The following is a 14,495-nucleotide window of genomic DNA, read 5'->3' as shown; positions in this document are numbered from 1 at the left end:
GCTTTATGAGGTAATCACCTGGAATGTATTTCAATTAACAGGTGTGCCTTGTTAAAAGTTAATTTGTGGAATTTCTTTCTTAATGCGTTTGAGCCAATCAGTTGTGTTGTGACAAGGTAGGAGTGGTATACAGAAGATAGCCCAAATTGGTAAAAGAACCAAGTCCATAGCATGGCAAGAAAAGCTCAAATAAGCAAAGGGAAATGACAGTCTATCATTCCTTTAAGACATGAAAGTCAGTCAATGCGGGAAATTTCAAGAAATTTGAAAGTTTCTTGAAGTGCAGTAGCAAAAACCATCAAGCGCTATGATGAAACTGGCTCTCATGAGGACCGCCACAGGAAAGGAAGACCCAGAGTTACCTCTGCTGCAGAGGATAAGTTCATTAGATTTACCAGCCTCAGAAATTGCAGCCCAAATAAATGCTTCAGAGTTCAAGTAACAGACACATCAACATCAACTGTTCAGAGGAGACGTGAAATCAGGCCTTCATGGTCAAATTGCTGCAAAGAAACCACTACTAAAGGACACCAATAATAAGAAGAGAATAGCTTGGGCCAAGAAACACGAACAATGGACATTTGACCAATTGAAATCCGTCTTTTGGCCTGATCTCCAAATTTGAGATTTTTGGTTCCAACCGCCGTATCTTTGCGAGATGCAGAGTCGATGAACGGATGATCTCTGCATGTGTAGTTCCCAACGTGAAGCAAGGAAGAGAAGGTGTGATGGTGCTTTGCTGGTGACACGTTGATTTATTTAGAATTCAAGGCACACTTAACCAGTATGTCTACCACAGCATTCTGCAGCAATACGCTATCCTATCTGGTTTGCGCTTAGTGGGACTATCATTTGTTTTTCAACAGGACAATGACCCAAAACACACCTCCAGGCTGTGTAAGGGCTATTTGACCAAGAAGGAGAGTGATGGAGTGCTGCATCAGATGACCTGGATTCCACAATCACCCGACCTCAACCCAATTGAGATGGTTTGGGATGTGTTCGACAGCAGAGTGAAGGAAAAGCATCCAACAAGTGCTCAGCATATGTGGGAACTCCTTCAAGACTGTTGCAAAAGCATTCCAGGTAAAGCTGATTGAGAGAATGCCAAGAGTGTGCAACGCTTTCATCAAGGTAGAGGGTGGCTTCTTTGAAGAATCTCAAATATAAAATACATTTTTATTTGTTTAACTCTTTTTTTTGTTACTACATGATTCCATGTGTTATTTCATAGTTTTGATGTCTTCACTATTATTCTACAATGTAGAAAATAGTAAAAAGAAAATAAAAACCCTTAAATGAGTAGCTGTGTCCAAACTTTGGACTGGTACTGTACCTTAAAAAGGGACAGTTCGGCAAAATTACATACTGTAAAAATTGTATTAATAGCCCAGGAGCTTACTTGCTTAAATCACTGAACACAACAAGCATTTATTAGAGACAGGCTTCTATTTGAGCCATTCTTCCATTTCCTTCCAGCATTCCAATCACTTCCAACATTTTAATACATTTCTTCATTTCCTGCACTAATGTGTTATCATTTACACACTGTAACCACGTTTCCATCCAGAGTTGATGCGAGTCATACCATATTTAAAAACAATCACAAAAGTTTCAGTATAATTTTTTAAATGCTGAAAGAATTTGTTTGTTCAATATCTTTATGTCTGTAAAATTAATTGTGCGAAAAATGGTGGTGGAAACACCTTCATGTGCAAATATTGAAAAAAATAATCATAAGCTTTGAGGCACGCGACGATATGGTGTGTGGTTCTCCCATTACGACTCGGGAAAACATGCAGTTTTAGGCTACAGAAGAAATAAGTCATGATGAATTTCACAGGGTGGTGAAAGTGAATGGTGGTCTTGATGCTCCTTTCCAATAAATATCTAGGGTCTTATTTTACTGACATGTTCGATGCTTGACTGCCATTTGACCCCCCAAAAATGCTGACCACAACGCTTGCGTTGCAAAATAAATGTAGTCATACATATTATTCAATCATTGCACCCACAATGCTCGCGCACGTCAACGAGCGTCGGCGTAGCCAGGCGCTAAAATAGAACTTGGTTCTATTTGTGACGCTTGATGCGCAGCAAGTACCGCCTCTCCCATCTCCTCATTGGTTTTAGGAGCATATACCCTCATGGATGTTTGAAAGATGACCTGGGGTCCACCCTCCAGACCAGTTGGTAGTGGTAATGCACCTTAAAGTTGGTTGCCAACCGTCATATAAAGTCCAAAGAAGAAGAAGCCTGAAGCAGAAGAAATTTCTAGAAACAAACTTTTACCCTTTTATCTGTGGATTAATTGTCGGAGTAGAGGACCTTGTGCATTTCAGGTAAAATAACAACCCAATGTTTATATCCAAGGACAAATTTGCTAGCAACAGCAAGCTAGCTAGCTAAATTGCCATAAATCTTTAATGCTTTTCGACCTGTCCCCAAATTAATACAGATGGTTCAGAGTTCGTTTCGTTATTTCAACCTGCATGTCCTGATCGCGTCTGCTGTGGGTGGACAAAATCAACATACGCGCGATGGTGGCGCACGAGTGATCTGGTCAGCATGTTAGGCTATCCATAATAATCTCATCATGTAGACTAGACTACCTGCACAGCCTACCCACACTGTATCTGCGAGCTGTTGGCTAGAGCACTCGTACCAAGACCATAGTAGGCACATTTGCAATTTAACGCAACAGTTTTGTCACAAAAACTATCTGTAGAGTTGAAAATGCGATGAAGAGACATTGAACTTTAGATTTTATTCGGTACATGAAAACATAAGCGAAAGAATACATTTTGCCTGCACTACATCATCACGCAATGATTATTTATCCACAACCAGTCCGTTTGGTGGAAACACCACTGGTGGAAAATGTCAATATTTTCTTGATGCTTTTTTTAATATTCACATAAATCTGTTGCCAATTTAATGGAAACCTAGTTAATGTCACTTTTCTTTTGTCTTAGTATACTGCCATAAAAAAAATAAAAAAAAATATATATATATATATATATATATATATATATATTACTTTTCCTTGACAGAATAATTTGACTCTGACTGTGCATTTCCTGCAGTTGTACTTTCACCACTAGAGGGTGATCTGCCAATTACTGACTGTTTTCTTCTTGCCAGTTAGCTTGCAGTTCTCAGCTGTTGGCAGCCAATGGCTAGTTGTTTCTTACTGGCGATAAAAATGGATGATTTACATTTTTTTTTTGTCAATACTGAATTATTTAATGTAACAAATCAAACCTCAAACAATTCATTAAGATCCTGTGTTTATTTGAAACAGACATTTACTTGGTGAAATGTGTGCCGTTGCCCGGCTTTTAAAAAGGAACAGGAGGCTATTCGCGTTTAGTTGAAGTTTTACGGTATTTAGATATTTGTTTCCTTACCCTGAAAGCAGTCTATGGAGAAGCAGAGACTGAAATCCACATGTTGGTTTTGTGGAACTTTCCCTCATTTCGCTGAACTATACCTTTACCCAGGTGACTATGTTACAGCCTGAGTTGCGTGTGGTGAACACATTCACATCAACACTTGACCGAAAGACACACTCCTTAATTTGGCAGCCCCACCTTGCTTTAACTACTTATTACAAAAATAAGGAATGGGGCTGGAGAAATGTAGCCACACTCAAATTCATTGATAGAGTACTCAGTACCTGTGCTGAACATTGGAGGCCTTTCTCAGGCCGTTGCTCCCCATCTCCTCTGCCTCGCTCATCCTCCTCAGAAGTTCTCTCTTCTCTACCAGCAATTTTTCATTCTCCTCCATAACTGTCCTGATCCAGTCTTTCTCCTGCATACCATAAGAGAGGCAGAGAGGTAGAGTCCTTCAAGGCTATCATCACTATTATTACTACTACAGCAACTGCTCATGCCACATCTCAATGCTCTCTCAGACAACAGATACCAGGACACTACAGATGGCACTCTTTCAAAAAGGGCAGACAAACCCATCTAGGGATGTTGAAAACTAGCATATAGCATCGGATGATTGTTACATCAATGTGTCAATGTGTTTTTACCTGTCCCTATTCATGAAATGAACCATGAAACCAATGAAATGACTGACAAACGGACAGACTGATTGACAGACAGACTGACCTTGTGGGAGAGGCTGGAGGCCAGGGCAAGGTCGTTCTCCAGTTTCTGGATTGTGCGGTCTCTCTGGGCCGTGGCCATCAGGAAGATCTGCTTGGCCTTCCTCAGCTTGGTCTTGTGTTGCGACTGTTTCTCATTGTACTTCCTGTATGTGGAATGGGGAGGTGGGAGAGATGTTGGAGCGTTCAGGAGGTCTATAGTTTAATATTAGTCTATAGTGTTTATGGTATTCATGGAGGAAGTCATCTTAATGTTTGTGTATGTGTACAGTAAGTCGTTGGAGAGGTTGGTGGTGTGTGTGTGTGTGTGAGCAAATGTGCCCATATATATATATACACTGCTCAAAAAAATAAAGGGAACACTTAAACAACACAATGTAACTCCACGTCAATCACACTTCTGTGAAATCAAACTGTCCACTTAGGAAGCAACACTGATTGACAATACATTTCACATGCTGTTGTGCAAATGGAATAGACAACAGGTGGAAATTATAGGCAATTAGCTAGACACCCCCAATAAAGGAGTGGTTCTGCAGGTGGGGACCACAGACCACTTCTCAGTTCCTATGCTTCCTGGCTGATGTTTTGGTCACTTTTGAATGCTGGCGGTGCTTTCACTCTAGTGGTAGCATGAGACGGAGTCTACAACCCACACAAGTGGCTCAGGTAGTGCAGCTCATCCAGGATGGCACATCAATGCGAGCTGTGGCAAGAAGGTTTGCTGTGTCTGTCAGTGTAGTGTCCAGAGCATGGAGGCGCTACCAGGAGACAGGCCAGTACATCAGGAGACGTGGAGGAGGCCGTAGGAGGGCAACAACCCAGCAGCAGGACCGCTACCTCCGCCTTTGTGCAAGGAGGAGCAGGAGGAACACTGCCAGAGCCCTGCAAAATAACCTCCAGCAGGCCACAAATGTGCATGTGTCTGCTCAAACGGTCAGAAACAGACTCCATGAGGGTGGTATGAGGGCCCGACGTCCACAGGTGGGGGTTGTGCTTACAGCCCAACACCGTGCAGGACGTTTGGCATTTGCCAGAGAACACCAAGATTGGCAAATTCGCCACTGGCGCCCTGTGCTCTTCACAGATGAAAGCAGGTTCACACTGAGCACGTGACAGACGTGACAGAGTCTGGAGACGCCGTGGAGAACGTTCTGCTGCCTGCAACATCCTCCAGCATGACCGGTTTGGCGGTGGGTCAGTCATGGTGTGGGGTGGCATTTCTTTGGGGGGCCGCACAGCCCTCCATGTGCTCGCCAGAGGTAGCCTGACTGCCATTAGGTACCGAGATGAGATCCTCAGACCCCTTGTGAGACCATATGCTGGTGCGGTTGGCCCTGGGTTCCTCCTAATGCAAGACAATGCTAGACCTCATGTGGCTGGAGTGTGTCAGCAGTTCCTGCAAGAGGAAGGCATTGATGCTATGGACTGGCCCGCCCGTTCCCCTGACCTGAATCCAATTGAGCACATCTGGGACATCATGTCTCGCTCCATCCACCAACGCCACGTTGCACCACAGACTGTCCAGGAGTTGGCGGATGCTTTAGTCCAGGTCTGGGAGGAGATCCCTCAGGAGACCATCCGCCACCTCATCAGGAGCATGCCCAGGCGTTGTAGGGAGGTCATACAGGCACCTGGAGGCCACACACACTACTGAGCCTCATTTTGACTTGTTTTAAGGACATTACATCAAAGTTGGATCAGCCTGTAGTGTGGTTTTCCACTTTAATTTTGAGTGTGACTCCAAATCCAGACCTCCATGGGTTGATAAATTGGATTTCCATTGATTATTTTTGTGTGATTTTGTTGTCAGCATATTCAACTATGTAAAGAAAAAAGTATTTAATAAGATTATTTCTTTCATTCAGATCTAGAATGTGTTGTTTAAGTGTTCCCTTTATTTTTTTGAGCAGATATATATATATATATATATATATATATATATATATATATATATATATATATATATATATATAGATTCCCTTTTCACACTATTGTGCACAAACAACCCGAACTGTGCTGACTGAAATTTCCTTTCCAGCACAGTTCCAGCAACTGTGGTGGGATGCGTAGCCAGGCCAGTTTGGTACAGTAGTGTGAAAATCCTTTTATAGGCTACTTGATGAACAGGCTCTGACCTGATGTAAGTGTCCAGCTGTGTGATGACCTGCTGGAGCTCCTCCTGGAGCCGTTCACTCTCCTGCTGACTGGCCACCAGCTCCTCTCCCAGCTGAAGACACGACCTCTGGCACTCTCTCTGCTGCAGACCAGAGCATGCATACGCAAAACACAACGTTCAATCTTTATTCTTAATACTAGGGTTGACCACATGGAGTCGAATTGATGAATATCAAATTATACAAATTATCTGATTTGAATGGTGGCGAAATGACATTTTTAACATGAACCTCGGCCTTGAAAAATACATACACTAATCAAAACATTAGCTTAATTAAAGTGTTGGCCAAATTGTTTCCACCTTTCTGGGCGCAGAGACCCAGTAAAAGTGAATGAGGGCAGAGAAAAGTAAAAGAACTATGGGATTGGAAACTCGCTTCAGAGGTAGATCCTGTAGGTATACTATTTGAGATAATTTCAAAAACATTAGCTGGTCACCAGTGAGCTTCCCTGTTGCCATGGAACAAATACAAACGTCCCAAAAGTTCAAACCCCACCCCCCTGGCATTCTAGACAGACTAAAAGAAACGCTCAAAGTTTTTGAAAAATATCAAATAGTATTTGAACCCACGTCTGGGCCCAGTATCTACTGACCTCCTCTCTGGCCTTGCCATGCTCGGCTTCCAGGACGGCTAGGCGTGTCTCCAGCTGCTGTGTGAGGTGTCTGAGCTCTGAGTTGCTGCGTCCCAGCGATACCTCCTTCCCCCTCAGAGAACGCACCTGCTGCTGCAGCTCCTCCTCCCTCTGCTCCAACAGCTTCCTGTTCAAGGGGGCAGGGATGTGGGGACATGAGATACAGCCATAGTCAGATCAGGCACTCTGTGTTAGGTGATGGTACTTTTAAAAGTGTCATCCTTTTTAATATAAATAATTTGCATTGACCCACTTTTTTTTGCACTGATATTCTCACACTGGCTCGATGCACACTCATTGGACTCTACCCACACACACACACACTACACTGACACTCCAACAAACATAGATGCACACTACATACGCTCACAGACAAACATATTGATGCCATTCACTCACACACTCCTCACATATGCTGCGGCTACTGTTTATCATCTATCCTGATTGCCTAGTCACTATTACCCCTACCTACATGTACATATTACCTCAATTACCTCGTACCCAAACACCAATCTTAGGCAAAGTCATACTATAAAGCTAACAGAAATATTGCTAGCGATTGCCAAGAAATGTATTGCCTTGAAATCGGATTCCTTCCTGCCAGTTGCAATGTGGCTATCGGAAGTTAATAGTTGTATCCCACTGGAGAAAATCACTTACTGCTTGAGGAATAAGTTAAAGACATTTTACAGAATTTGGCAACCTTTTATTGACTATATGGAGAATCTCCCCTCACATCACATTGATTGAATCTCTATATAATTCTTATATAATGTTTCACACGTAATGTATAATATGTAGCTTACGGCAGGTGACCATATGATTCAATGTCTCATTAATATTATTTTTTATTTTACTCTTTATTATGACTTATGTATCATGTATGTTTTTTTATGTATTATGCATGTCCGTATATATAAATTTTATTTTTTATTACGCTCGTCTGTTACCGTCACTTTGTCCTTTGTTGTCTAACATATTTTCACTTTTGTTTTGAATGTTTTTAATTGGAAAATGCAAAAATAAAATATTCAAAAAATATATATATAATTACCTCGTACCCCTGCACATTGAGTCGGTACAGGTACTCCTTGTATATAGCCTTGTTAATTATATTTTATTGTGTTACCATTTCCTTGCTAAACTTTTCTTACTTTTTAACACTGCACTGTTGAGAAAGGGCTCGTAAATAACCATTTCACGTCTACACCTGTTGTATTTGGAGCATGTGACAAATAAAATCTGATTGAGATACGAGTCTCTTTTTCAATGTGATCCCTCGAGGCCTTTTCTTCTGTCCTACAGCTCACTCAATGATCTTTAAAGGCTGCGGGGGTAAAAGCAATATAGTAGTGAGTGAGAGAGAAAAGATCCAAAGTAGTATATTTTATAAAGTGCCCTGGTGTGCCTCAGCAGACTATTATTCTCTGACTCTAGAGTACCACAGTATGAGTCATAATACCCATAAAACATAGCGGTCAACCATTTTTCCACCATTCATTTTTTCCATAGTGGATTTTAAAAACACTTAAAATTAGAGCTGCTTCTCATGTAGGCTTACCCTGGCGTGATGTTTTGATAACTGTGTAAAAGCCAATTATGCTTGATCAGAAAATGTGGTCTAAAGCGCCGTATGGATGGTTGTGATGCAATTGGGAGCCTCCAGAGGCACGCAGAAGCCAAATTGAGCTCCGCACCGACTCTCAAATTTTGTAACAATGTGGAGGGCTCCGTATAGCTCTGCATTGACATGATTGGTTGGTGGTAGGTGAGGGCGGGAGGTCCTGTATAAACACAAACTCACTTTCTTGACAACAGCAAGTAGTACAGTATGAATGCCCTGATTTCTGCAGAGGACATATTACCGTAAATTCTGCACGGTCAATGCAGATGGTCGATTGATGTGGAAGTTACCAATCGTCCCTTGACGAGTGAGGGTCAATGGGATATTCAGCTATCCAATGCCTCTGCTTTCTTTACACTAGTAATCACCTCTGGAGCTGGTCCTCCAGCTGTCTGGCTCGGAGAGAGGAGAGGGTGTCGGACATGTCTCTACTGTCCCTCTCTAGCCGGCTGGTCTCCCCGGCCCGGGCCTCCTCCAAACGGAGCTGGTGGTGGGCACTCTTCAGCTTCTGCTGCAGCTCCAACACCTACAGAACACAGCCAGGCCACAGCAAGGGGTTCACTTACATGAAAGAATATACATACCTTTGGGAGGGTCCAAAAAGCTTTATAGTTTCAAAAGTATAAATATTAGCAAAAAACCTTAATGGCAAACTAAGTTGAGGCAAGCAGCATATTATAAAGTTAGATTGGTGTGTCTAGCTTAAACTGTTGAAGAGCAGGATGTGTTGATGTGTTTGCACTGAGAGGACAAATGTTTCTGTAAAATATGATGAATCAAAAACCCTAAACGGCATGTTCCACTACCGCTAAGCAATCATGTTGGCTCAGTATTGAGTGAGAACTGAGGAACCTTCTTGTCTGCAGAGATGACGCGGACTCTCTCTGCTTGGAGCTCCTCCTGCAGGCTGGCGTTGGTGTTGCGGCTCTGCCCGCTTCTGGCCAGCTCCAGTTCCAGCTCTCGGAGCTTGTGCTGCAGCCGCTCCGTCTCCGCAGCCTGCCCCGATCCACTCTGCTCTGCCTGGGAAAGCTTTGCCTGGGCCTGCTTTAGCTCCACACACACCTGGGAAAAGAAGTCCACATTTCGAAACCCCCAAGCACAAAATGACTGTACTGAAACTCCAAATGTAAGTTTGGTGAAGATCATAACCTCTCACACACAAACACACAATGACAATAAGTGGATGAGCAGATGGATCTGGGCAGGGGTGGTGATGTAAATGTTTGTGTGCGTCTGTATGTTGTCGTTTGTATGTGTATATTTTGTATTGTTAAAAAATATACAGTACTGTTCAAAAGTTTGGTGTCACTTAGAAATGTCCTTGTTTTTGAAAGAAAAGCACATTTTTCTCCATTAAAATAACATCAAATTGATCAGAAATACAGTGTATACATTGTTAATGTTGTAAATGACTATTGTAGCTGGAAACAGCTGATTTTTGATGGAATATCTACATAGGCGTACAGAGGCCCATTATCAGCAACCATCACTCCTGTGTTCCAATGGCACATTGTGTTAGCTAATCCAAGTTTATCATTTTAAAAGGCTAATTGATCATTAGAAAACCCTTTTGCAATTATTTTAGCACAGCTGAAAACTGTTGTCCTGTTTAAAGAAGCAATACAACTTGCCTTCTTTAGACTAGTTGAGTATCTGGAGCATCAGCATTTGTGGGTTCGATTACAGGCTCAAAATGGCCAGAAACAAAAACCTTTCTTCTGAAACTCGTCAGTCTATTCTTGTTTTGAGAAATGAAGGCTATTCCATGTGAGAAATTACCAAGAAACTGAAGATCTCGTACAACGCTGTGTACTACTGCCTTCACAGAACAGCGCAAACTGCCTCTAACCAGAATAGAAAGAGGAGTGGGAGGCCCCGGTGCACAACTGAGCAAGAGGACAAGTACATTAGAGTGTCTAGTTTGAGAAACAAGTCCTCAATGGCAGCTTCATTAAATAGTACCCGCAAAACACCAGTCTCAACGTCAACAGTGAAGAGGTTACTCCGGGATGCTGGCCTTCTAGGCAGAGTTCCTCTGTCCAGTGTCTGTGTTCTTTTGCCCATCTTAATCTTATCTTTTTATTGGCCAGTCTGAGATTTGGTTTTTTCTTTGCAACTCTGCCTAGAAGGCCAGCATCCCGGAGTCACCTCTTCACTGTTGACGTTGAGACTGGTGTTTTGCGGATACTATTTAATGAAGCTGGCAGTTTGATGTTAGTGTTAGTTTGATGTTAGTGTTTTTGAAAGAGTTCTTTCAAAAACAAGGGCATTTCTAAGTGACCCCAAACTTTTGAACGGTAGTGTACAGTCGTGGCCAAAAGTTTTGAGAATGACACAAATATTAATTTTCACAAAGTCTGCTACCTCAGTTTGTATGATGGCAATTTGCATATACTCCAGAATGTTATGAAGAGTGATTAGATGAATTGCAAAGTCCCTCTTTGCCATGCAAATGAACTGAATCCCCCCCAAAAATTCCACTGCATTTCAGCCCTGCCACAAAAGGACCAGCTAACATCATGTCAGTGATTCTCTCGTTAACACAGGTGTGAGTGTTGACAAGGACAAGGCTGGCGATCACTCTGTCATGCTGATTGAGTTCAAATAACAGACTGGAAACTTCAAAAGGAGGGTGGTGCTTGGAATCATTGTTCTTCCTCTGTCAACCATGGTTACCTGCAAGGAAACACATGCCGTCATCATTGCTTTGCACAAAAAGGGCTTCATAGGCAAGGATATTGCTGCCAGTAAGATTGCACCTAAATCAACCATTTATCGGATCATCAAGAACTGCAAGGAGAGCGGTCCAATTGTTGTGAAGAAGGCTTCAGGGCGCCCAAGAAAGTCCAGCAAGTGCCTGGACCATCTCTTGGCGGTCAGGCAGGTGTGAGTGCATCTGCACGCACAGTGAGGCGTAGACTTTTGGAGGATGGCCTGGTGTCAAGAAGGGCAGCAGAGAAGCCACTTATCTCCAGGAAAAACACCAGGGACAGACTGATATTCTGCAAAAGGTACAGGGATTGGACTGCTGAGGACTGGGGTAAAGTCATTTTCTCTGATGAATCCCCTTTCCGATTGTTTGGGGCATCCGGAAAAAAGCTTGTCCGGAGGAGACAAGGTGAGTGCTACCATCAGTCCTGTGCCATGCCAACAGTAAAGCATCCTGAGACCATTCATGTGTGGGATTGCTTCTTAGCCAAGGGAGTGGGCTCACTCACAATTTTGCCTAAGAACACAGCCATGAATAAAGAATGGTACCAACACATCCTCCGAGAGCAACTTCTCCCAACCATCCAGGAACAGTTTGGCGATGAATAATGCCTTTTCCAGCATGATGGAGCACCTTGCCATAAGGCAAATATGATAACTAAGTGGCTCGGGGAACAAAACATTGATATTTTGGGTCCATGGCCAGGAAACTCCCCAGACCTTAATCCCATTGAGAACTTGTGGTCAATCCTCAAGAGGCGGGTAGACAAACAAAAACCCACAAATTCTGACAAACTCCAAGCATTGATTATGCAAGAATGGGCTGCCATCAGTCTGGATGTGGCCCAGAAGTTGATTGACGGCATGCCAGGGCGGATTGCAGAGGTCTTGAAAAAGAAGGGTCAACACTGCAAATATTGACTCTTTGCATCAACTTCATGTAATTGTCAATAAAAGCCTTTGACACTTATGAAATGCTTGTAATTATACTTCAGTATTCCATAGTAATATCTGACAAAAATATCTAAAGACACTGAAGCAGCAAACTTTGTGGAAATGTATATTTGTGTCATTCACAAAACTTTTGGCCACGACTGTATATGATATATATATATAAATAAAACAATGTTTTAAGAGGATAACAAGATGATGTCTAGGCTCGATGGTGGTACGATTTAACGGGCGAATCCTAACTTCCACATAATAAGCACTTAAGTCTCAGTCCCATTGACATCAATGCATGACTAAGTGAAACTGTCAGTGAAAGTTAGAATTGGCCGTCAGTGAACATGTGGTTGTGTTAAGTGTACCTTGATCTTCTCCTGGTCCAGGAGGGCGTTGTGTCTCTTGAGGTCCAGGTTCTTCTCTCTCTCGTAGCGTAGCTCCCTCTCAGCCGAGGTGAACAGACTCTGGGCTCTCTGGAGGTCCTGCTTCAGCTGCTTGCTCTCCTCAGCTTTCTGCCCCAGCACAGAGTCCTGGGACTGGGGAGGCATTGGGGAAGAGGGATGGTGGGGGAACAGATACGCCACTGAATTGGAAGGGCTGGTTCACCTCAAAAAAGGAGAATATCACATCAGCCAATATTTCAAAAAGTGCTTTATATGGCTTTATATTTGTGTTTATATTAGGGACTAGACTTTTTGTTTCTTTGTCTTTAGTGCATTAGGTGTGACAGTATTTTGATTGAGTAATGTTGGCTTATTATCGAGGGATAACGTAGACTAATATTGGCTTATCGTTGTTCAGTGCATTATGCATGACAGTATTGATTGAGTTACACTGACAGGCCGTTGAGGGGACATTGGGTACTGACCTTAGTGCGGGCCTGGGCCTCGTTGATCTGGGCCTGCAGGGCTAGCTGGTGCTGATTGGCCAGCTGCCGCTCCTCCTCCAGGGTGGCGTGCAGACGACTCAGCTCACACTTCAGAGACACCAGCTAGGAGGGGAGCGCAGAGCACACACACAGAACACACAGAGACAGACACAATCTTTGTTAGGGAAGATACATAAACAATCTACTGATAATTGATGTATGTGCCAACACAATTCGATATTCATACATCGTTTGGCTTGTCATAAATCAGATAAGATGTTTTTCTATTTAAGACCCTATGAAAGTAACCATGTTCACCTTATGTTTCTATGTGAATGCTTATCCAGGTACCTGGTTGAGGCATTCGTCTTTGGTCCTCTCTGCTAGGAGGAAGCTGTGGTCTGATTCTGGGGTATCCTGTCTGGGCCTGGTGGGCCTTGCGGTCTCCTGCCAGGTCTGGGTGGAGAGTTGGAGTTGTTCCCTGAGCCGGAGTAGCTCGATGCCCAGTCTCTCCTTCTCCCCTTCAGCCGTCAGCTTCTCCCGGACCCTCTCACTCAGCTGGGCCTGGAGGTCTGCGGCCCGCCTCCTCTCCTGCACCATCTCATCCCTGAAATTTGGCATGGACAAGCAGAAGTGGGAACTGTTACCGTGGCATCATTGAGTGTGACCTGACTAGGACGCATGACTGTATGGCAACCTAACAGTACACAACCGCAAGGCCATACGGGGGAGTGTGAGGACGACAGATTGGAGGGAACGGTACAAGGAATCATAGGGATAGAGCTGCACTCTGTAGAGGACAATTACATCAACCGCTGCCGCAACAAGGCTCACTGTATAATCATGTGTACCACATAACAACAGAAAATCACATTTCAAACCTCCAGTCACAAAATGACTAGGTAAAGAAAAAGTCAGTCTAAAGTCTAGATTGGTGGTCACCAACCTTTTGAGTCAAGATCACTTTCGCAGTCAAAAAGCAAGCCAAGATCTACCGCTCAGATTTTCTTATTTTTTTTACGTGAAAAATGTAAGCCTATGCAACATTAACAAAACCAGTTCTGTAGGAATAAACTTTCTGCAGTAGGCCTAATACATTATCACATAATATTGGCTATTTGCCTGGCCTGCTAATATTGTTATTCTCAGGCCATATTAGATTTCAAACCTTGAGCTTTGACAACAAAACAGATCCGTTGTATTACTTGTGAGGCACAGCGGAGCATAAATTGAAATAATTGTATTTTTTATTGACCAGAGGGACACCGTCCTCCTACTGATGGTGAAACTCGAGTCGCACCGCATTATTTGTGCCGCATGCACAAATGAACGTTGTTTCTATGACCAGAGAAAGTGAAATATTCCTTGATATTAAAATAGACATAACGAGCTGCTAACAATAAAAACGGAGGCCTATC

At 43.1% G+C, this 14,495-nt stretch overlaps 1 protein-coding gene across 5 annotated transcripts in view; it reads right to left on the bottom strand.

Moving 5' to 3' along the window:
- The window catches only part of ccdc30 (coiled-coil domain containing 30), a 52,175-nt gene that overhangs the window by 4,704 nt on the left and 32,976 nt on the right, over positions 1-14,495 (bottom strand). For 4 of the 5 annotated variants that reach the window (XM_045696044.2, XM_045696048.2, XM_045696046.2 and 1 more), the window contains 9 exons: positions 13,429-13,684; positions 13,078-13,200; positions 12,575-12,745; positions 9,408-9,617; positions 8,924-9,081; positions 6,893-7,058; positions 6,259-6,380; positions 4,125-4,266; positions 3,680-3,816 (listed from right to left, as the gene is read on the bottom strand). In XM_045696044.2, the coding sequence (XP_045552000.2) occupies positions 3,680-3,816; positions 4,125-4,266; positions 6,259-6,380; positions 6,893-7,058; positions 8,924-9,081; positions 9,408-9,617; positions 12,575-12,745; positions 13,078-13,200; positions 13,429-13,684 (1,485 nt within the window). Of the gene's footprint in view, positions 1-3,679; positions 3,817-4,124; positions 4,267-5,440; positions 5,755-6,258; positions 6,381-6,892; positions 7,059-8,923; positions 9,082-9,407; positions 9,618-12,574; positions 12,746-13,077; positions 13,201-13,428; positions 13,685-14,495 lie in introns of those variants that run through there. The other variant, XM_082962076.1, reaches the window with a different exon arrangement.

The sequence above is a fragment of the Salmo salar genome, chromosome 15, assembly GCF_965601325.2.
Source record: "Salmo salar chromosome 15, fSalSal1, whole genome shotgun sequence".
Taxonomy (NCBI): Eukaryota; Metazoa; Chordata; class Actinopteri; order Salmoniformes; family Salmonidae; genus Salmo; species Salmo salar.
The sequence above is the reverse complement of the archived record's forward strand: the minus strand, read 5'-3'. Positions and strand labels throughout refer to the sequence as shown.